At 39.6% G+C, this 20,214-nt stretch overlaps 1 protein-coding gene across 2 annotated transcripts in view; it reads right to left on the reverse strand.

Moving 5' to 3' along the window:
• The window catches only part of ZMPSTE24 (zinc metallopeptidase STE24), a 33,490-nt gene that overhangs the window by 2,031 nt on the left and 11,245 nt on the right, over positions 1–20,214 (reverse strand). Inside the window, exons 2-9 of one of the 2 annotated variants that reach the window (XM_026076373.1) lie at positions 18,549–18,695; positions 12,886–12,972; positions 10,067–10,183; positions 7,218–7,349; positions 6,606–6,747; positions 4,058–4,218; positions 2,738–2,842; positions 301–444 (exon numbers count right to left, since the gene is read on the reverse strand). In XM_026076373.1, the coding sequence (XP_025932158.1) occupies positions 301–444; positions 2,738–2,842; positions 4,058–4,218; positions 6,606–6,747; positions 7,218–7,349; positions 10,067–10,183; positions 12,886–12,972; positions 18,549–18,644 (984 nt within the window). In that variant the 5' untranslated portion in view covers positions 18,645–18,695. Of the gene's footprint in view, positions 1–300; positions 445–2,737; positions 2,843–4,057; positions 4,219–6,605; positions 6,748–7,217; positions 7,371–10,066; positions 10,184–12,885; positions 12,973–18,548; positions 18,696–20,214 lie in introns of both variants that reach the window. The other variant, XM_026076372.1, reaches the window with a different exon arrangement.

Below are 20,214 nucleotides of genomic sequence, written 5' to 3' on the forward strand. Positions count from 1 at the left end.
AATTCAGCCATCTGTAAGTTCCTTATTGCATCAGTAACTAATGTTTTCCTCCCCCCATCCCACAAATCGCTGTGGCTTTAGAATGATCTCAGTAAGATTTATCCAGGTCAAACCTGAAACTGGGAGTCTTACCTGGGAAACACTGACCCTACTTATTACATTGAGATATACCACATACAGCCCCTAGAAACTTCAAAGTCTTCTCCAGAGTAATAATATAGCCAAATAAAATCATTATTTAAATAGGATGATACTTCAACACCTAAAGCTGAAAGACTAATTCCACAAGTTACAGTTTACCTCATTGTAAGGTGAAAAAATGAACTGGAAAATAATCATCAAGCCTATCAGCGTAGGCTGAGTCTCATAGAAACCAAATGCAGCAAAGAGTTCTTTCCGACCAATTAACACAGCAAACAAGAAGAAGCAGAGGAAGGAATTCATCTAGAGAAAGGAAACAACATTCTTGGTTAAGATGGGCTTTTCATACAAATCTAAATTATGGCCTAAGTGTTCACATTACAGATTGGCACAGAAACTCCACTGAAAAAAGAGGGATTACTTTAGAATTAATATACAAAGAGGAACAAACAGCCACCTTTAACCTCCTTTCTGTGTACGCATGCAGTAAAGTAACTATTTTCATTTGCTATCAGTGAGCTAAAAAAAAAAAAGTTTAAGTACTGAAGGGAGATGAAAAGACAGGAAGACAAGATAAGTGAGGAGGGAATAGAGGGGAGAATCCATCTCCCTGGAAGTAAACATGTTCTAAAAAGTTTAAAAGCAAACCAAACATGTCAGAAGTCTTTCTTTGAAGCATTATGTACTTTTTGCTGTGCCGTACTTCTATTTCTGGAAACAATCTACTCTTCCATCTAAGCCATGCATCATTGTGTACAAGTGCTTCATTTGGCTGGCTTTTCAGAGGCAAGAGGCAGGATCACATCAAGTTTTCTGGAGAAGATGAAAGTACCTTCTCAATCTATTCAGGTGGCTGTTTGGTCTTTTCAGCGTAACATGGAAGGTAAAATGTATGGTTGAAAGATACAGACAGAAAAAGGGAGAGAGGGAGAGCTGTGACAGAAAAGAGCCAACAAAAAAATTGGAAACAGATTTGTGGATATTTTTGGAAGTGAGGATAAAAATCTACCTATTACAGTGAGATATCAGTAACTAGAAGATGGATCCAAAGACAAAGGTTACATGAGTTAGCAGCATGGAAAATATCAAAGTAGTTGTTTTTTTTAACTAGTAGGGATCAACACAGATGTCAGAAGTTGGAATATAATTGCATTAATCAAGGCAGGAGGTAAGAAGGACCTCACTGAAGTGTTTAACTGTGTGGAGAAGAGAAAGCTAGTGTGGAAAGAGAAGGATACAAAGGAGCTTAAGCTGGAGCTTGACAGTGATGTTACAGCCTGAAAAACTTGTGAATAGCTTTGGGGGAGGGGAAAAAAAAAAAACAAAAAACAGAACAGCATTCTGTCACCTGGAACAAGATAAATCTACACCAAAGCATATGGCAGACTGATGATAGTAAATTAACAGAAAATAGCAATAGCAACACATTGCTGAGCCTTGCAAACCAAAGCATTTTAAGTCAGGATGTAGAAGAGGTTTGAGGAGCAATTCCTTTGTATTGTGCTATGCCCAGAGGCATATGCATGTGTAAACAGACCATTAGGTTTTTTACTTCAAATGCAAGGTTAGCAGATCTCTAGTGACTGCTTCAATATTCATCTCCATTTTGGGCATGCACCAAGAAGGATGCAATAATGTTATTTACCAGTAAAGGGTGCACAAGGTATGAAAATGCAATGGGGGGGGGAAGCAAGGACCCTCCCGAGTCAATCATATTCCCTCATAATCTTCTGCTCTCCAAACTGGAGTGCCAGGTTTTTTTTTTGGTCTCTCTTTGTAAAATAGTTGCTCCATCCCCTTGATAATTTTAGCTGCCCTTCTGCCAACTAATTTCTAACCTTCTCTGACTCCATCATATCTATCTTGAGATGTGGAGACCAGAACTGTACACAGTATTTGCTGCACATATGGAGTACACATGTGAGTGTACACATGCTCTGCTGCAGCACATTGGAGTGTTCTTCCTTTGTAGTACTTGCACAGCAGATAAATGGCAGCATATTTGCTCCCCTTGCTGTATCCCGATATACAACTGCACAAGAAATACTCCAGGAAAGGTGGATACAAGCATACATGTCAAATACACTTCTTGTGTACAAAAGATGTAGCAGAAGAGCTACTAGGAAAACGTGAAGTCAGTGTATGATTAATAATCCCAAAATATATGCAAAAAAGGAGAAAATGCTTTGTAGTAAGAGTGAAGCAAGCTTTGGATTGTTATTCTTACTGAGAAGTATGAGCACTCTTAATGGTAAGAGCTGGAAACAGTGGGATGAGCTGTAGCATACAAAGGTGCAAGACAAAAGAATCATAAATACTAGTTGTGTGCAAACATTAGTCCCACTTCAGATTCAGAGAGCAGAGAGAAAAACTTGGTGTGGAACACCAATGGAGTTCCTGGCAAAGGAATTACAGCTCTGCTGCTGGAAACCGGTAACAGAGGAGGAGAGTGAACTAAGGGGTACTCACAGAAGGGGCATTTGCTGTGTACAGCACAATCAACATGAGATACACTTGCAAATCTGGAAGCAGGCATTTTGGAAAGGACAGTAATTACAGAATGCTCTAGGAAAACCACTAGTTTATCATAACTTACCTGGCTGATGATAATATTTTTGATAGTGTGACCTAGTTTCCAATGACCCAATTCATGGCCAAGTACAGCCAGAACTTCTTCATTTTTACATCCTTGTTTCTTATTCTGAGGGAATAACAAAATCGAACTAATATCAGATATGACTGAACACAACTGATCCAATTTCTTACTTGTTAATTTGTTTTCCTTATGTCACTTAAGTCATTAAATGCCCCAAGATCAGGAAGTGGCTCTTCCCTTGTACCAGCAGCATAAAGATAAACATATAATTTCATATTGAGCCTTTTGGATGGGCTTGTCCATTAGGAATTGAGACAGACTCAAGAAGTCACTTACAAAAAATAAACTTTTAAGTTCAATAATTTTCTGCCATGAGGTGGTGATCCTTTATTTCTATCTATGCAGACAAGTCTGTGCAGACCTGGAACAATGCTGGAAGATTTGCCTTCCAAACTCTCTCCTACCATCCGTTAATCTCATCTTTTTTTTCCTTTACCCAAGAAAAGGCCTTACAATGCAAGCTGACATTCAGAGCCAAAGACTTTTAATGAATAATTGAGCAGAGTCCTCTCCCTCCTTCCTTCAACATTCAATACAGAGCCTTGTCTTCCAAAGTACTACAGTTGCATTCACTAAAAAAGGAATGACAATAACAATACCCCCATCCCTGCAACAAAGGGATGATGAACTTGTATCTTCAAAGGTACAAAAGCCCTTAGCAAGTCAGAAGCAAGTATGCGGGCCTGTGTATTGAGAAGGTAGCTGAAGAATCCACTGGAATGGAGGAAATGCTTCTCATTGTTACTACAGAGAATACTTTCTGGATTTTTCAGTGTGGTTGAGCTCAAAATCCCCTCCTCCCATCACTCACTTCTGCAGTATGCCATACCACAAAGCATGGATGAAGAGAATTCTACCACTGACACGCTCACAAGAAACAAGCCAGAGCGAACAACAATCTAAACACTGGCCTAACCGTGGGCTGCACGAGGCAATTTATTCTTCTCATAATTACTCCTTCAGGCTCTTCAGAAAGTATTCTAATTTTATCCATCCTTATTTGATACATGGAAGAAATCAATGTTTTACTAAAGCCCCTGTGGATTTCTAAAGTCTCCTTAGTACTATTTGCTCCAATTCACTCACAGCCCCAGAAATTCCATCTATCACCAACTCAGAGATTCTTTGGTGATGAAATCATTAGGTTTTCGGTTCTAGCATTTCATTCAGGACCTTTACAATACACACAGAAAACACAAGAAAAAAATCTCACTAAGAAGTTAATGTAAATAACACAATGAAGAACAAATATGAACTCACCTTGGTTTTAGACTTTGTCTCTTCATTCTCACCGTCGGCTCCTTCTGCTGGCTCTTTGTTCAAAGCAGAATAATCTTCTAAGAGGGTATCAAACAGTACTATCCGCTTATTCTTGAAGAATCCATAGAAATAAGCATTGCTATGAGAAGAACGCTTAGAACCTAATTGGGGAAGATTTACATCAGAGACCACAGTTAGAATAATCCTGTGCACTGAAGCCTATCTATGCAGTCTTACTTGGAACAGATTCTTCCAAAGGAATTCTCAAAGACCCCATATGAGTGGTAGATCAGCTCCCTGCAAATAAGCTTGCAGTCTGAAGCATGTTTTAAAATGACTTAAGATCATCTCATTTACTACCTCCAATAGTGATTTTTCATTTGCAACATACAATCCCAGGTGTTCAATCCAACTCACTAAAAGCACAAGAACAGTCAAGGAAAGATGTAGTATCCAAAAGAAAAGCACTACTGCAATTTTAGGTTCAGAGAGAAAAGAGCACTCTGCAAAGAAATTTGCTGCCCTCCTTGCAAAGCAACTGATGGGTGCATTTTAGAATTCTGGGTGCATTTTAGAATTCTTTGAATGTGCCAACAAAGATGATTTGAATTTCTGAAGGTGTTATAATCAGACGCAGATGAGGAGAGAGAAGAGGATGAGATGAAGTACAGATCTCAGGCAGACTCTTAAAAATGTTGTATTACAGTTCCTAACAGATAAAAAGAGCTAGGGCAAATAGGCAAATTTTAACAGCTACTTTTATCTAGACAGTTTATTTGACCAGCTGAAACTGTTCAAGTTTCAGTGGATCAAAAAAGCTGTCTAGATGGCAGGAACTGTTGCAACACCAGGACTGAGAGACTACGAGAGAAGAGATGGAAGCTAGCTCTGTTTTTGGCAGCAGAAAATAAGATACTCCAAGTTGAAGGTAAACCTTCACTCTAAATTTATGAGCTGCACCAACTTCTTAGGGCAGCATTCAATGGGTATTTTCTGCCCTATGGTATGGTCATGGTAACTTCGGCACCAAACCAAGATAGATTGATGGAGGAAGAGACTGGTCAGAGCAGGAAGTCTCAGCTTCCAGTCACTTCTCAGTGAGGAAAACTGATCATCAGCCACAGCATAGTGAAGTCCCCATTCACCTACCTATCATAAAAAGCTTCATCCTCCAATAAAGTGTTGCTTGCAGAGAAGGAACCTTCGTAACCTACCTTTTCATGGAATGAACCCTGAGATTAAAGGACTTTTTTGCGCATGTTGCTAAGAAGTCAGTTCTGGAGTGGGAAGAGCCAAGAAAGGGTGCAGAAAAACACTGGCAAAGAGATGCTCCCACATCAAAACCCCATGCCAGCAGGGAATGGTGCTAGCTCAACACTCTTAAAGACACCAGGACACAAAATGGGGGTTTGGAAGCCTCTCTTCACTGCAAATCATTGACACTTAATACAGCGATGCTGAAGAAGCCAGTGCAATGGTATGCTACAGAGGTGCCAGAGCACAAGCAATTGGCTTACAATACTTCCTTTTAACCTTCATGACAGAAGTCCACGCTAGCAGACAGTCAGCAATGCTTACATAAAAACCTCAATTTTTTGACAAGCCTCTATAATGACTCTCAGGCTTTGAAAAGTTTCAACTTTGCTAGGAAAGAGGAGTTTGTTGGGCCCCAAGTATATCAATACTAGAAATTTTTGGCTGCGCTGAGGCAGAGCACTGGCTAGATTTTGCTAGCCCAGAGTAGTGAAAGCCACAGGTTCCACAACAAAGTCTTCATTAGCTTCTCTTAAGGGAAAATTCTACCATTTCAGCTCTTTTTTTCCATCTCATGCTGCTTTCACCAAGGCAATAAAAACACCACCTCTGCCTCCCAAGTGGCACAAACCAAAAAAAAAAAAAAAGGGGGGGGGAGGTCCCTGAAATCAAGTACGGAAGGGAACAAAATGAGTAGCAGTGGAAATGTCAAAAAGTAGAGCGCTCCAAGAACACAGCGGTGGAGAGAAAGTGAAATGGCAACTTTCATATTCCACATTAGGTACCATGAGCTAAGCATGAGTAAAAGAGGACCAAAACCACACTACTACGTAGTGAAAAAACTTATGATCCCAAGTAGAGGGGCTGAGTCCATTGAGCCACACCATGAGAAACAGTCCACATGAACACTAAGAAGGATAACGTTCTAACAGCTTCATTAAAGAGTTTGAGGTAATTAATGCTGAACAAAGACTAGAAAAGGTAAAATTACTTTTTGGTTTAAAGCTCTAAAATTGGAATCTAGGACAGCTGCTTCCATTTCTGACTGTGCTGTGTATTTCTGCTCAACAGAGCCAAAACAATGCTTCCAATAAAATGCTGAGTTTAGGCTCTATGTTCAACTTCACCATTCTGACCCCAAGGCAAAAAAAAAAAAAAAAAGAAAGTGGCATGTACCTTGACAAACATTACAATAACTGGAGAATGTAAGCAATTCCTGTTCTGCAGCATCCATAATTAAAGCTAAAAATCCAAGAACTCAAAATTAAAAAGTCTTTTTATTCAAAAATCTCACCTTCAACCACATACACCTTAGTCAATGGGAAGTCAATGCTCTTTGCCATTGTTTCAATTTCTTGCTTGAGCTCTCCCTCAGGAAGCGGAATGAATTTATCAAACAAAGGGGCAATGTAGTCTGCATAGATTGTAACAAGCACCTGCAAACACATACAGATATTGAAAACAAGGCATAAAAATGTGTGTTTAGTACTAGAAGTGGAACATGAGCAAGTACAAAAAGAGGGCAGGAATCCTTTCTATATTTACGAAAAGGAAAACCTATCACCATATACCATTGTATTTCCAGTGTCTATTATAATGCTTTTTTAATGCTTACCTTTTAATTGATAAAGACAGTTCAGTATTAAATAGATAAAATATAAGATATCACATTGATGTGGACAATTAATATGAGTTGTTATTCCTGAACAAGTACATTGAAAACAAAACACACTGTTAAAGACCAAAATTGCTTGTTAAAGACTAAAATTCCAAGGAGATTTAGATTTTTCACTGATTTTATTATTATTATTATTTTTTTTATTTTTTATTTTTTTAAAGCTCAGCACATATCGCCCTGCAAGTAAGCTACCATTTGGAAGCAACACAGCTGTATTCTCTTACTCACCAAGGAAACAACTAATGTGAAGAGCCAGGCATAGATGAAGAAGTAGTCTCCCCCTATTTTAATAATGTAAAGCAGGAGGGATGTCACCGGCAACARAATACACTGAGTCACAATAAACTTCTTGATGGCATCCTTAAAAAAAAATCCCAGTGTCTGTAAGGAAAGGATAGTAGTGATATTTACACTGTAAATATTAATGCATCACAGTGGTTAATGAACTGATCCCTTCACCAGATGTACAGAAACAAAATAAGACAAATCAAAAAACACAAAGTGGCAATGCTGATGTGCGCTACAGAAAAGCAGAGCTGGTTACAAAAAAAGGTGGAAGAACCTTTTCACTTCCTGATAGCTGTTATTCTTTACATCCCCTGGGATTCCAAGCCCATGTAAATGCATGCTTTTCATTACTAAGATCTGACCAAAACCCTTATATTGTGTTTGACATATATCCTTCGCTCCAGAAAGAATGAACAGATAGCTCAGTCAAGCCCTTAATATCACACATGGGCTTCAGTGCCAAGTCTTCCTTTTCTCTTTTGATAAGGCACAGTGCTTGCATTGACAACAGTCAAGCACCCAGATTCTGAGAGAACAGCTCCATGGAGAAAATATTCAGAGTATATCTGCAGAATCTTCCTTACCCTCAGCAGAACATGGCCTCTGCAGGCTCTCAATACAGTTTTAAAGAAGCCTGAGCTGCTAGTTCAGTATCTGACTCTCTGGTTCTTCTGCATAGAGGTAGGGCCTGATCAGAGCTCTGAGCTCACTCTGTACCTTAAAGAGTTCATAGATATTCAAGTCAAGTTCTCTCCAGGCATAAAGCAAACGTTAAATGACAACATAAGTTGTCTGAGTCTTACTAGAGTCTAAATAGGGCTGGGGAGACTATGCAATGGACATACTAAAAGATAAAGTAAAAACACAGTATGCTTCTGCTAGTGCAGTGCTAGGAAAATCACTGATGGAGTGCAAAACAGGAAACACTGAGATTCATTCTAGCATTGAGGCAGAGAGTGGTACCAGCTGGTCTGCCAATCTGGTCTATCTCTAATGCTTTAAGAGTCCTAACAGCATTCTTTGGACTTTTGTGTTCTTGACATGAAGAACTTGTTGATCTGGCATGAAGATGTAATTAAGTCCTCACTGAGGTAGGAGAGACAATCAAGGTGCAGGTCTGAGGCTAGTATACAGAATTGACACACAGGGAAATAATCAAAAGATAGCTTTTGACACGTGTTTAAGGTTTCTGAATGTCCAAAGGATGGCCAGGCTAGGCCAGGCCATAAACATATTACACAAATTAGGACTTTGCCAGCCCTTACAATGAGAATTACTGAAGATAGTGATAGACAAAGAACAAACAAAATACCTGAAGCAGATATTCTAGTTAGATATTGACCACTGCCAGAAGAAAAGAATGCTTGACTCATGCTCTGGAAACATTCCTTCCTCCCTTGACAGGAGCAGGTTAGTCTGCCATTATGTGCACTGCTAAGACTGCAGAAGGGAAGGGAATCAAAGCACTGTGACTCAGAATCACCTAGTATACAAATGACCATGTGCATCATCACTTAAAGTAAGAAGAGTATTTGCTAGCTACTGTGAGAAAGAGAGAAGGAAATGACTGTTAGAAGTTAGACAAATTAATGTTTTTAGAAGCACAAGGGGTTTTTTTAAGACCAGACAGCTAAATGGAATGTAAACAAAATTCTGAGTTGGTCACTTATTTTCTTACTTGTTTTATAACAGGAGTAAGAAACATCAAATTATCAGTTTGCCAGGAATATAATTAGTTTAGAGACAAACTAATTTACCTTGTTCAGAGCTAGTTCAGTTCTCTTGCCTCTCTGGAAACTGGAAAATGAAATTGGCAAATGCCAGAGCACCTCTACTCTTAGTAACAAGTCAGCCAACTTGATCTGCTGCATTCCCATCCAAATTTCATTTCACTAAAACCAAAACTTTCCAACAGACTTGCAACAAAAAGTACTGTAGACAACACTAGCTGGGTCCAAAAGAAGAAAACAAGCCTAATGCTGATATGAAATGGTATAATGATGTGCTCTATACTGAGGTTCCTCTCCCAAGAAGAAAATCTTCTCCCAAGGAAAACTGATACTGATAATAAAACAAATTAAACTAAACAGGTGAGAGAAATTAAGAAAGCCAGCCCAGATAATACAAAATAAAGTATCTGAAGGAAGTGCAAATGAAGAGATGAATATTCTAATTTAGCGAAGGCTGATTCCAGAATGCAGATCAATGAGTGAAAATGAGGAGGAAAATAATTTCTCAGCTTTGTTTCATCTATTCAGTGTCCAGAAGTGCCCCTACCAAGCAGTAATTTAGCTGTCATTGTATGAACATTTATCCAGGCTTCTCCAAAGGGATATATAAAGGGCAAAGAATAGCCCACCCAACAGTGAACAACTGAGGTATGAAATGTCCTCAGTTCCACCACTAGAATACACATCTTTTTTGCTAAAGAAGCTGCTTAGAGGCACAACTTCCGTCAGAGACATTCTGATGTGCTACAGGACTTCTGTAACAATCACAGAAGAGCTGCTGAAGGAAATTAGACACCACAAGTTTGTCAAATAGAACAGAAAGCTTTCAGATGAAGCAAGAAGCAGCGGCAGCCCAATCTATTGGTCCTTATGTGTGACAGAGGAAAAAAATGCATCAAAATCCAAGGTTTAGAATATCATTGCTCTTTTTTTTAAATGTAGGCTGAGTTAAAATATTCCTAAAAATAATGACCTCTGGCACAGCTATAGATGTACTAGGCCATCTAACCAAMCAAATTACTGAAGATGTTAGGTCAGTACGTGTGTTATCAACAATACCTGTTGATTGAAGCCATGTTTCTCTTCTATGACAAATGTGTTATATAAACTCCATGGGAGACCGGTCACTGCGCTGAAGAGCGTTGCAAGAAGCAGGAATACCAATGACTGAACAATCTAAACACAAGAAAGAGATTTACTACTTACTGATCTGTTCTGATGTTAATATTTCTGTTGTCAAAATGCATTTTACATCAGTGGTTTAACTGAAACTAGTTAGGAGCTAAAGCTAGATAAATTCACCAAAATAACAATACATTTGTAATGATTAGATTATTGTTCACTGGAATAACCTACCTACGTTCATAAAAGCTCCATCATTTGGAGACTTTCTTAAATATATTAAGTTCAGTCACAGCATAGCATCTTCATAAAGGAGTTATTGCATGATGCTCAAAAACTTTGAAATTATACTAAACAGTAGATCAAACCAAACTGTAAAAATAGTCCTTTCTGTCCTTAGCATACATTAAACATATAGAGTACATGTTCACCTGTATTCATATGTTATCTCTACAGGTTATTAAGTCTTGTTCAATATTTCTTGTCTTACATACAAAATAAATATCATCTAGTTTTATGTTTCTTATGGTGCAACTAGAGGTCAAAGAGGTCACAACTACTTAAATAAGTCTTTAATTAAAAAGACAACTCATTAAGGTACCCATGACTTTCATATAAAATAGATGTTTAACTGTCCAAAAAGCAATAGCTTTAAATCTGACAAGGCATGTACCCACACTTTTTGCAGAATTTTTGGAGTGCAGAAAAATGAACTTATGATAACAAAACAATGAGGTCTTTTTTGCTTGGGAAGCCTTCATTAGGTCAGTTATAAACAATAGCTCAGACAAAATTGGCATCACCCCAGTAAACACTCTCCCTACTAATTATACTGTTGCCAGGTAGATTTTATGCTTGTATAGGGAAATTTTCAAGAMAAGAACTGATCTGTACCTCCTTTTTATTCACTTAGGCCACAGACAGGTATGACATCTGTCAGGACTTGTGCAAACTAACAATGAAGTAAGGGAACACTTCATACATTTCTAAGCCTTCCTTAACCTCAACTGAAGACATCTGATAATATTCCAGCTATGAGAACAGGGTAGGTTGACAGGCATCTCCTTTGAGCAGATGATTTTTTTGTTTCCCCATTATAGAAGCTGGACAAGAAAGGCAGATTTTCTGTGTACGCCACCTAATTTGGGTCATAGCATTAAAATTCCCAGGGCTTCAGTGATTCAAGCAGGAATAAGTAGCAACACACCAAAAATGCCACAAGAGGCATGAGTCTTAGGAAAAAGTATACAGTGTATATGTTCTTATTAATAAATTCTCCTCCAGGAAGAACACATTCACTTCAATTAAATTCTATGCCACCCCAAAAATCAGACTCTTCTTGAAAAGAAGCTTGTTGAATAGGTTGCAACTTATAAGTGTAGCTTCTGCCTGATGCTGCTGTACTCAGTCTTTATTAATCAGCAACTGTCTAGAAATTCATATATCTTCTGGAACCAGAAGCGGGCAGCAGTATATTTTATGAAGACCTTGCAACATCCACAGGCTAAAGGGGTATTGTCTGTACATGAATTGCCAATAGTCAAATAAGAACTTCAACTATTTGAAGAACTTTGTCCCGCTAGCCATACATCTACCAATATAGAGCCACTCAGATGAAGACATGCTCATTTTCTTGGGAGAAGACAAATACCTGCAGGAGAGATATAAACTCTTAATGTAAATTTTTAATTTATTAAGGTTCAGATTTTCTTGAGCCATTAAATCTTCACAGAAATAAGAATGCTTCTGGAACAGAATTCACCGTTTCCTCAATTTTCCTTCTTTCTCATCTGGAATAGAGATTTCATTTCCTCATGAAAATGAGTGGGAAAGGAAGATTAGTATAAAACTGGATGGAAAAAATCATCACACATGGTCTTTAATACCCAGCCACTGAAAATAACTACATAGACTCCAAGATAAGTCTCGGTGTCTGACCCAGTTTGGCTACTGTTATGTTCCAACTTAACATTTTGTTAAAAGCAGCAGAATTCATCTGTAATTAGCACTAAGAGGGGGAAAAAATCTAAACCTATACTTCACTAGTCTCTCAAGTTCTTAATAAAAATCCCTGATACTACAGAACAGAACTACTAGCCTTGTCCAAAGTCAGCAGAAGCCTTTGTTGGATAGCTTTAAGGCTGGAGCAAAACCCTGATCAAAATCTGAATTTTGGCAGGAAGAGCTAACTAATACTGAAAGAATTTACAAACCTGTATTATGACAGTTGAAGTAACAACCCAACACACTACCCCTCCAGGGTAGTATTATCTAGAGCGACATGGTTTCCTTACAAATTTAAAATACATAGTTAAAGTATTTTTTCTTGTTTGTGAAGATTTGCACCACTGAAAAAGCAGCTGAATTCATCCACAGCACAAAGACAATATAGCAATAGCCCAACTTCCTYACAATTTTACTATCTAGAAAGATCACATCTAGGATTTAAAAACTTTAAGAACAAACAAACAAAAAAACCCCCCAAAACCCATCTCCTCATTTGACTTTAGCCAAATGGCTTTGAGACAAACATACAAGGCCATATTTAATGAGTAAACCAATAAAAAAAGTTGTCTGCCCTGTTATCTCTCCTCAGACTCACCCAATCATTGTGCGCACTAGAAAATATCTGTTATTTTTACTATATTGTACCTGTAGATAAAACCTACTTTAAGTAAATAGAAGCTTAAAAATAAAAGTTATAACAGTATAGTTCAGGAAGCAAACAGTTCCACTAATACTAAAAGGCTACGTACCTCATATTCCGGTCCAAACCCAGCATGACCAGAGATTTGACCCGACAGATTCCAGAGAAAAGGAATTCCTCCACAGAGAAGAATCATCTTAAAAACAAAACACACACCACAGACACAACATGAAACAGATCTGGCATCTCATCCAATGAAAATGTCAGCATGGTAAGTACATTTTAAGGGTGAATTAGAAGAGTTCTATAATCAGGATTTTTGTCCCCACCCCCTTCACCGTTCCCCCAACCTTTAGCAGTGCATAAATAAAACCAGGAATATTTTACAATGGTTCATTTTTCCTTTACAGAAATAGAGATCAGGTCGGGGGGGGGGGGAGGAGGTGTTGGTTTGGTTTTTTTGTTTGTTTGTTTTTTGCCTGGGAAACATCAGCAGATCTCCAAACTTATTTACTGTAGACTCGGCTGCTATATTGGTTCAGACAAAGGGCATATTTTTCAGAAGATCTCAAAACTTATTTGCCCTACATTTGTAGCATCCCATCTTTACTGGGGTTATTCAAGATTCAGCAACTTGACTGCATTGGAACAGTCTCCCATGCATTGCCTAGTGAGACACAGACATTCAGAATAAGGCCATAATTTCATATTCAGTATCAGTGCTGCTTTAATCATTTTAAGAGAGTTTCATGCTCTGCCATGTGTGTCTGCTCCACATTGCCTCCTGCTCAGTACTCACCTGCCATACAGGTTGACATGAGACAGGGAGTGGACTACTTAAGATATACTGCCATCAAAGAAATGCGTGTGAAACCTTCAAGAGAGCTACTGAAGTGTTAGCTATAGGTTACAGCAGGGGGAAGTAGTGTTACGCAATTAAAGGCTGAAGCAAAGCATACTAGTAATTTGTCTGACGCAGCCTCCTCTTCAGCTAACCTACTAGGTTAATGAATCATACTTCTACCTATAAAAAGCAAGAAGTTCTGAAACCGTCATCTTGACCTTTGGCCAAGACAGCCTCTTTCAAGTTCAAGGGATTTCCAAAGCCAAGGACGGATGCAGGCTATACACGAAGGAAGGAGCAAACCCAGACAGTAGAGGCCATCTTACTTTAGCTCTGACAGAATCTAGTAACACAAGGATATGTCCTGAGAAACAGAAAGGCATGCCTCAAAACAACACAGAAAAGAGCGATAAGTCACCATCGCACGTATGTAGAGAAGAAGCTGCATGGACCCTACACATCAGGGCTACCAGCCTGACTGTGTGAGAAAGCTGTCTAAAATCCAACAGCATCAATGGCCTTAGTTACAACCATGCCATTGCTGCAGCCTTCAAACCAGAGGCATTTTTCCTATTAGCAATCATGCTGCAGCCATCGCATTGCAGGAATATGCAGGACCAAGTTTGCAGGTTGAGGTTAAGTCTTATTTATTGGACCAGTTATACTAAGTGGAACAATCAGATAGTTTTTTAGAAATACAAGCTCTTCCTTAAGTCTGAAGTGAAACAAGCAGACTTCAAAGCTCAGTACAGTCCGAGAACAAGTGATCAAAATCTATCAGGATATGTATCAAGTCTAGAACTGTTAGCAGCAGAAGACAGAAAAAAAGGAGATTACACTGAGCTGGATACTCAGGGTCTCTGCTAAGAGAGATTGTGTACACAGCAGGAACTTCTCAATGTTCTACAAGCTATAAGTTAGCCATTAGCTCTTAAAAAATAACCACCCTAGTTCTCTATCCCCAACATCTGGTCTACTCCAAAGGTAGCGACTACCTTATCTGTCAAAGTGGTCCAGCTGAAAACTAATTAAAATGTAAACTTCACTCCAAACTGGTATTTAGTTTTTCAGTATATAGTTGACATTACAGACCAGAGGAAACCTTGTATGCCTCCAAGACTATCTATTTTTTAGACCAACTAGTATATTTGGGAAAGTGATACTATCTAGATTTTTTTTTCTGACTTTTAAAACATAAGAAAGTGGGTAAGATAAACAGGTTTCCAATTCTACTAATCTTCCAAGAAAGCCTCTTGTCCTGGGATGATAGTGGATTTGGGGTGGGGAAAAAAAAAGTGTCATCCAGGTGGAGTTTTCCATTTGCAGGAACAAAATAGCAGAGAAGTCTGAAGGTGTACTTTACTAAGGAGAAGAAGGGATAAAAACTGAGAGTTTTAAAAAGGAACTCAGTTTTAAAAGACAGGAATTCTAAACACAAAGAAGGACAGCAGAAAGGACAAACCATGCAGATCATCTAAAACTCACAGTTAGCTATAATATAATTCCCTCCCATCATTCCAAATAGGCCCAAGTGTTCAACAACAAACACAAATTTTGGGACTTTAATATAAAATTAGTTGGGGAAGCACTACAAACAGCAGCTTTTCACAAATCTGTGTTGATGCAGCAAAGGAATCCAGGCAACATCTTACCAAAATTAGCAACAGAAAAGAATTAGTGTAAAACAAACCACAGCTTTGGATGAAAGAACCCAGCTGCAGAGAGACTGACTATCAGGGACATTATATGGTGGTAGATCTTTTAGCCCTAGCTAAGGAAAACTTTCACAACTGAATCCACACTCAAGAATTTGCGAGTGTTTCTTTGCTTCTACAAAGCTGTGTAGCCTCTAGAGCACATGTGCAAACTGAAGCAAAACTCTGACAGCAGATAGCTTGCAGGCCCATTAGTAACTCTCCTAGGACAGCTCACTGCAAATTCCAAACTGAGGAAGTTCAGGGACACAGAATCCTAAGACACAACCACCAACTGACTGAGAACACTAACTTCTTGTTCAGAAGATCAGAAAGAAGGCACTAGCACCATCTGGGCATATGGTATCTCAGCTGAATGCTCTGAAACAATCTTACTCAGGACACTGCTTAATTAAATAGCTGGAGGCTTTCCCCCGCATAGTCCATGTTTTTTTCTTGGCTTTTGTTCATCAGTGTCATTGCAACACAAAAAGCAAAGCACCACAATCAATATGAGAACAGCAGCAGTGTTTCAGATGGAACTTCTTGCTAGCTGTTTATCACCATCACAGCTGAAATACTGGAAAACGTAAGCTGAGATGCTTGACTCAAAACCTGGTTTTGACAGCTGATTAGGAAGCACTAGCACAGTCTGGGTTTGGTGGCTGAGCTTTAGGGGACAGCTAGATGCAGTCATTTCTTTAACTGCTCCATCAGCTTCCAAAATCATTGTGTATCTATTCTAGAGTAACATGGACAGAAAAGAAAAGGTCATGAGACAAAACAAAGGCTGTGCTTTTCCTACACAGGCACAATAGTAAACATGGATGAAGATGAGCACAGGCTACAGATACAGTTGCCATTGAATTTAGTGCCTGCTAAACAAACAGAAGAGGCTTATTCCAGTCGTAGTATTTTCCTTCAAACTAAGGAGGGAGGCTGTTCTGGCTAAAGCTTCAGAACTTTTTGACTTCTTGCACCTCCTAGGCGGTATCATTGCACCCTGTCCACTAACCCACTGCTGTAGGACAGTTTCATTTCTCTAATGAAATACTGACTCCAAAGTCAGTCAAAAACATGTAGGCCTTCCAAATTCACACAAAAATTGTCTAGAGTTCTACTCAGCATACCAAAAATCCCAACAATGATAATATAAAAGCTATACTGACACGTGTAATTACATTTTGTAAGTACACACTAAATGAAATGCAACTTACAGGTTAGGTTGCACAAAACCCATAGATCAGAAAATGCACGAATTAAGATAGGTCATAGTTCCTAAGTACTGCTTTTCTGTCATATAATTATATGACTTACACTATTATACAATAGAATTTTCACTATCTTTTTAATTAACTTTTTTGCTGTCTTAAGTACATCACTGTAATAACATGCTATACTCAGTAATTATATTTTTGCAATGTCAGACAGTTCAGGATTTCTTTTTCACCCAGTTGTGCTACTGATGAACAATGTATTTCAGGAGTAAGTCAGAAAATGTTTCTCTTAAAACTATTTGTATATGGCACATATAAACACTTTGTTCTAAGTTAAGGCTCTATTTTTTTCATATATAGAAACCTTACTGCCAAGTGTAACTGTTCTTACACTCCAGAAATATCTGTTGGTACTTTTCCTGTTCTCACAGGTTTTCCTTTCTACCTTCTAGTTAAATATCACCTAAAAATGAAAGAAGTTGCATCCCTTCAAACACAGAAAAGGTCTGTATTTGTAAGCACTTAAAATAATTCTAATGCTGCTTAATTATTTGGCAGAGGAGACCATAAAAGGTCAGCTGTGCCACTAATTTATAAAAATACAATATACATTATAGTTGCACAATGCAACTCGACACTGCATTCAGAAATTATGCTTTATTTACTTTCAGTACACACCTTCTGACTATTCCATTTTATTGTGCATTTTTGGAGTATTTGACATGGTCCCACATTAGTACGTAGTATAACAAAATGCTTATAAAGAAGAATTTGCAGAATATACTAAACTACTTAAGAAACAACTTATAGATGTTTGCTTACATATCACAGAATCACAGAATGGTTGAGGTTGGAAGGGACCTCTGGAGATCATCTAGTCCAACTCCCCTGCTCAAGCAGGGTCACCTACAGCAGGTTGCCCAGGAACCTGTCCAGACAGCTTTTGAGTATCTCCAAGGATGGAGGCTCCATAACCTCTCTGGGAAACTTATTCCCGTGCTCAGTCACCCTCACAGTAAACAAGTTTTTCCATCATGTTCAGAGGGAACTTCCTGTCTTTCACTTTGTGCTCATTGCCTCTCATCCTGTCACTGGGCACCACTGAAAAGACTCTCGCTCCATCCTCTTCACGCCCTCCCTTCAGATACTTAAACACACTGATAAGATCCTCCCTCAGCCTTCTCTTCTCCAGGCAAAACAGGCCCAGCTCTCTCAGCCTTTCCTCACATGAGAGATGCTCCAGTCCCTTAAACATCTTAGTTGTCCTTTGCTGGACTCGCTCCAGTAGTGCCATGTCTCTCTTGTACTGGGGAGCCCAGAATTGGACACAGGACTCCAGATGTGGCCTCACTGGGACTGAGTAGAGGGGAAGGATCACTTCCCTCAACCTGCTGGCAATGCTCTTCCTAATGCAACCCAGGATACCACTGTCCTTCTTGCCCACAAGGGCACACTGGTGGCTCATGGTCAACTTGGCGTCCACCAGGATCCCCAGGTCCTTCTCTGAAAAGCTGCTTTCCAGCAGGTCAACCCCCCGCCTGTACTGGTGCAGGGGGTTATTCCTCCCTGGGTGTAGGACTCTGCACTTTCCTTTATTGAACTTCATGAGGTTACATATGGTTATTACACACATCAATTTTAACTTTGGCCGGCTGTAGGAGTCATATTTTCGTATACCTTGTTTTCATGCCATTCTAAAATAAGACTGGCAATTATGAATGTATTCATGCAGTCCAGGAACAGAGCAGAAAAGCAAAAAATCCAGAAAGTAAGGGTTCTAAATCTTCCATTTGGACACAAGCATGCTGTCTGAATAAACCCTTCTTTTTATATGGCAAATACAGGCACAGACAAGAAATACAGAATCCTAAGCTTACTAAATTACAATGTTTGATGTGATATGCCACAGTGCTGGCAGTGCAGCTGTACAGGATCATTAAAAATCAAAAACCGAGTATTTCACAGCTGAACTGTATGAAAAACATAATATGAACACTGGGGCAGCTCAGGTACTTACAGTGCCCTCAACCTCTGAATACAGTCCTGACCAAAAGCTGAAAGTACTCTTGTCCAGCTGATACAGACGAGATTTTTCAAATGTTTCTGAATCCATGATCTGTCCTAATTCCCATGGTACATGTGTTGTTGTTCTATATACTCGTCTCTGAAAAATAGGAAAAGAACCTTAAAGTCTACATCCAATATTTTTAAGGAGAGAAATAAGATTAACAAGTAACACATAACATGGATGCATGGGCCACCACAGAATGTTACAAGGTAATATACTACAAGCAAACAAGTGTTCCTAAATTCTTGGCTTCTTCTATGAAATTGCAAATATAAAACTGAAACAAGATTATTATGTTACAACCAGAAACTGAGTTGCTTACTTATTAATTTCTTTCTAATATAAGAAGTTATTAATTTCTTTCTAATATAAGAAGTTATTATATAAAGATCACACAATTTTTCCCCCCCACAAGATATAGCATACTGTGCCATGATTATGACTAAGCCGAGTTCCAGACTAGACACTAGATCCTCCCTTGTGAACCATGAAGCTTCACAGGAAAAATATATCTATAATTTAGTTGCATAAATGAGGAGTTATTTCATTTTCAGTTGGAGAACTTCTCATCACTTTCTAATTTTAAAAGTCTAAAAGTCATTATTCCATTCACTGCCTTATCTTGTTTCAGTATTTTTATCTCTTCTTATTGTTATCCTTTCTTCTTTTCCTAAAGCTTCTGCCCTCTGTCATCTCAAAATACATTCATCCTTTTACTGGAATGGAGCATCCTTCTCTGTTCAGTGTTACTAATTCATCTTTACCAATCAACAAGGCAAAAAAGCAGACTTCTTTACAAGGAGCCTTCTCAAGAAGTCTGTTAAAAGCCTTCCTTGCATTCCCAGGTGCTCATCTAGCCTCATTATCTGATGCTGCCCACAGTAATATGGGGTTGCAGCCTCACATGGAGCTTAGCCGACCTAAAGGCTCACTGCTGACAAGAAGAGGCAACACTGCTTCTTCCTCTCCCAGCAGTGCGACCTCCCGGCACTTATCAGATCCTTCTGAGAACTCACTTAACTCGCTGACATGACAGCGAGCGTCCCTGTCATCCTGCAAAAACAAGAAGAGTATAATGTCTTCTTTCACAGGAGCGAGTCGAGTCAGTTCATGAAGGGCTCTGACACAGTCCAGAGCCGTGGCAGGTGCGACCGAGGGACCTGGCCGTGAGCAGGACAGGACTGTGCCTCCCCATCTGCTACTGCAGATTTTATCAGCTCGCTGCCCCTGGATCCCCCCAGCCAGGAGCTGCGGGATGCTCAGCCCAACGAGCACACTCAATGAGCTTTACCCCGCACCGTGCCTGCACGGTTCTTATGATTTATATGTGAGAACCAAGCTTCACCTAACAGAGAGAAACCAAGAAGGGGCTGACACAACGCCCCAGTCCCACCCTCGGCTTAGTCCGAGCCAGCGCTGCCTGCGCCAACTGTCCCGGCTGGGGCAGAGCCGGGCGCTGCCCGGGGAGGCGCCAGCCCGGAGCCGGCTCCAGCACATGCCCCGGCCCCCGCGGCGCGGCTCCTCTCGCGGCCTCCGCCCCGCCGTCCCTCACCGCCGGCCACGTGAGGGCGAGCCGCGGGCCCGCCCCGGCGCGGCGGCGCCTCTGCCCCGCCGG

The sequence above is a fragment of the Apteryx rowi genome, unplaced genomic scaffold (genome assembly GCF_003343035.1).
Source record: "Apteryx rowi isolate R43461 unplaced genomic scaffold, aptRow1 scaffold_43, whole genome shotgun sequence".
NCBI classification, from domain to species: Eukaryota; Metazoa; Chordata; class Aves; order Apterygiformes; family Apterygidae; genus Apteryx; species Apteryx rowi.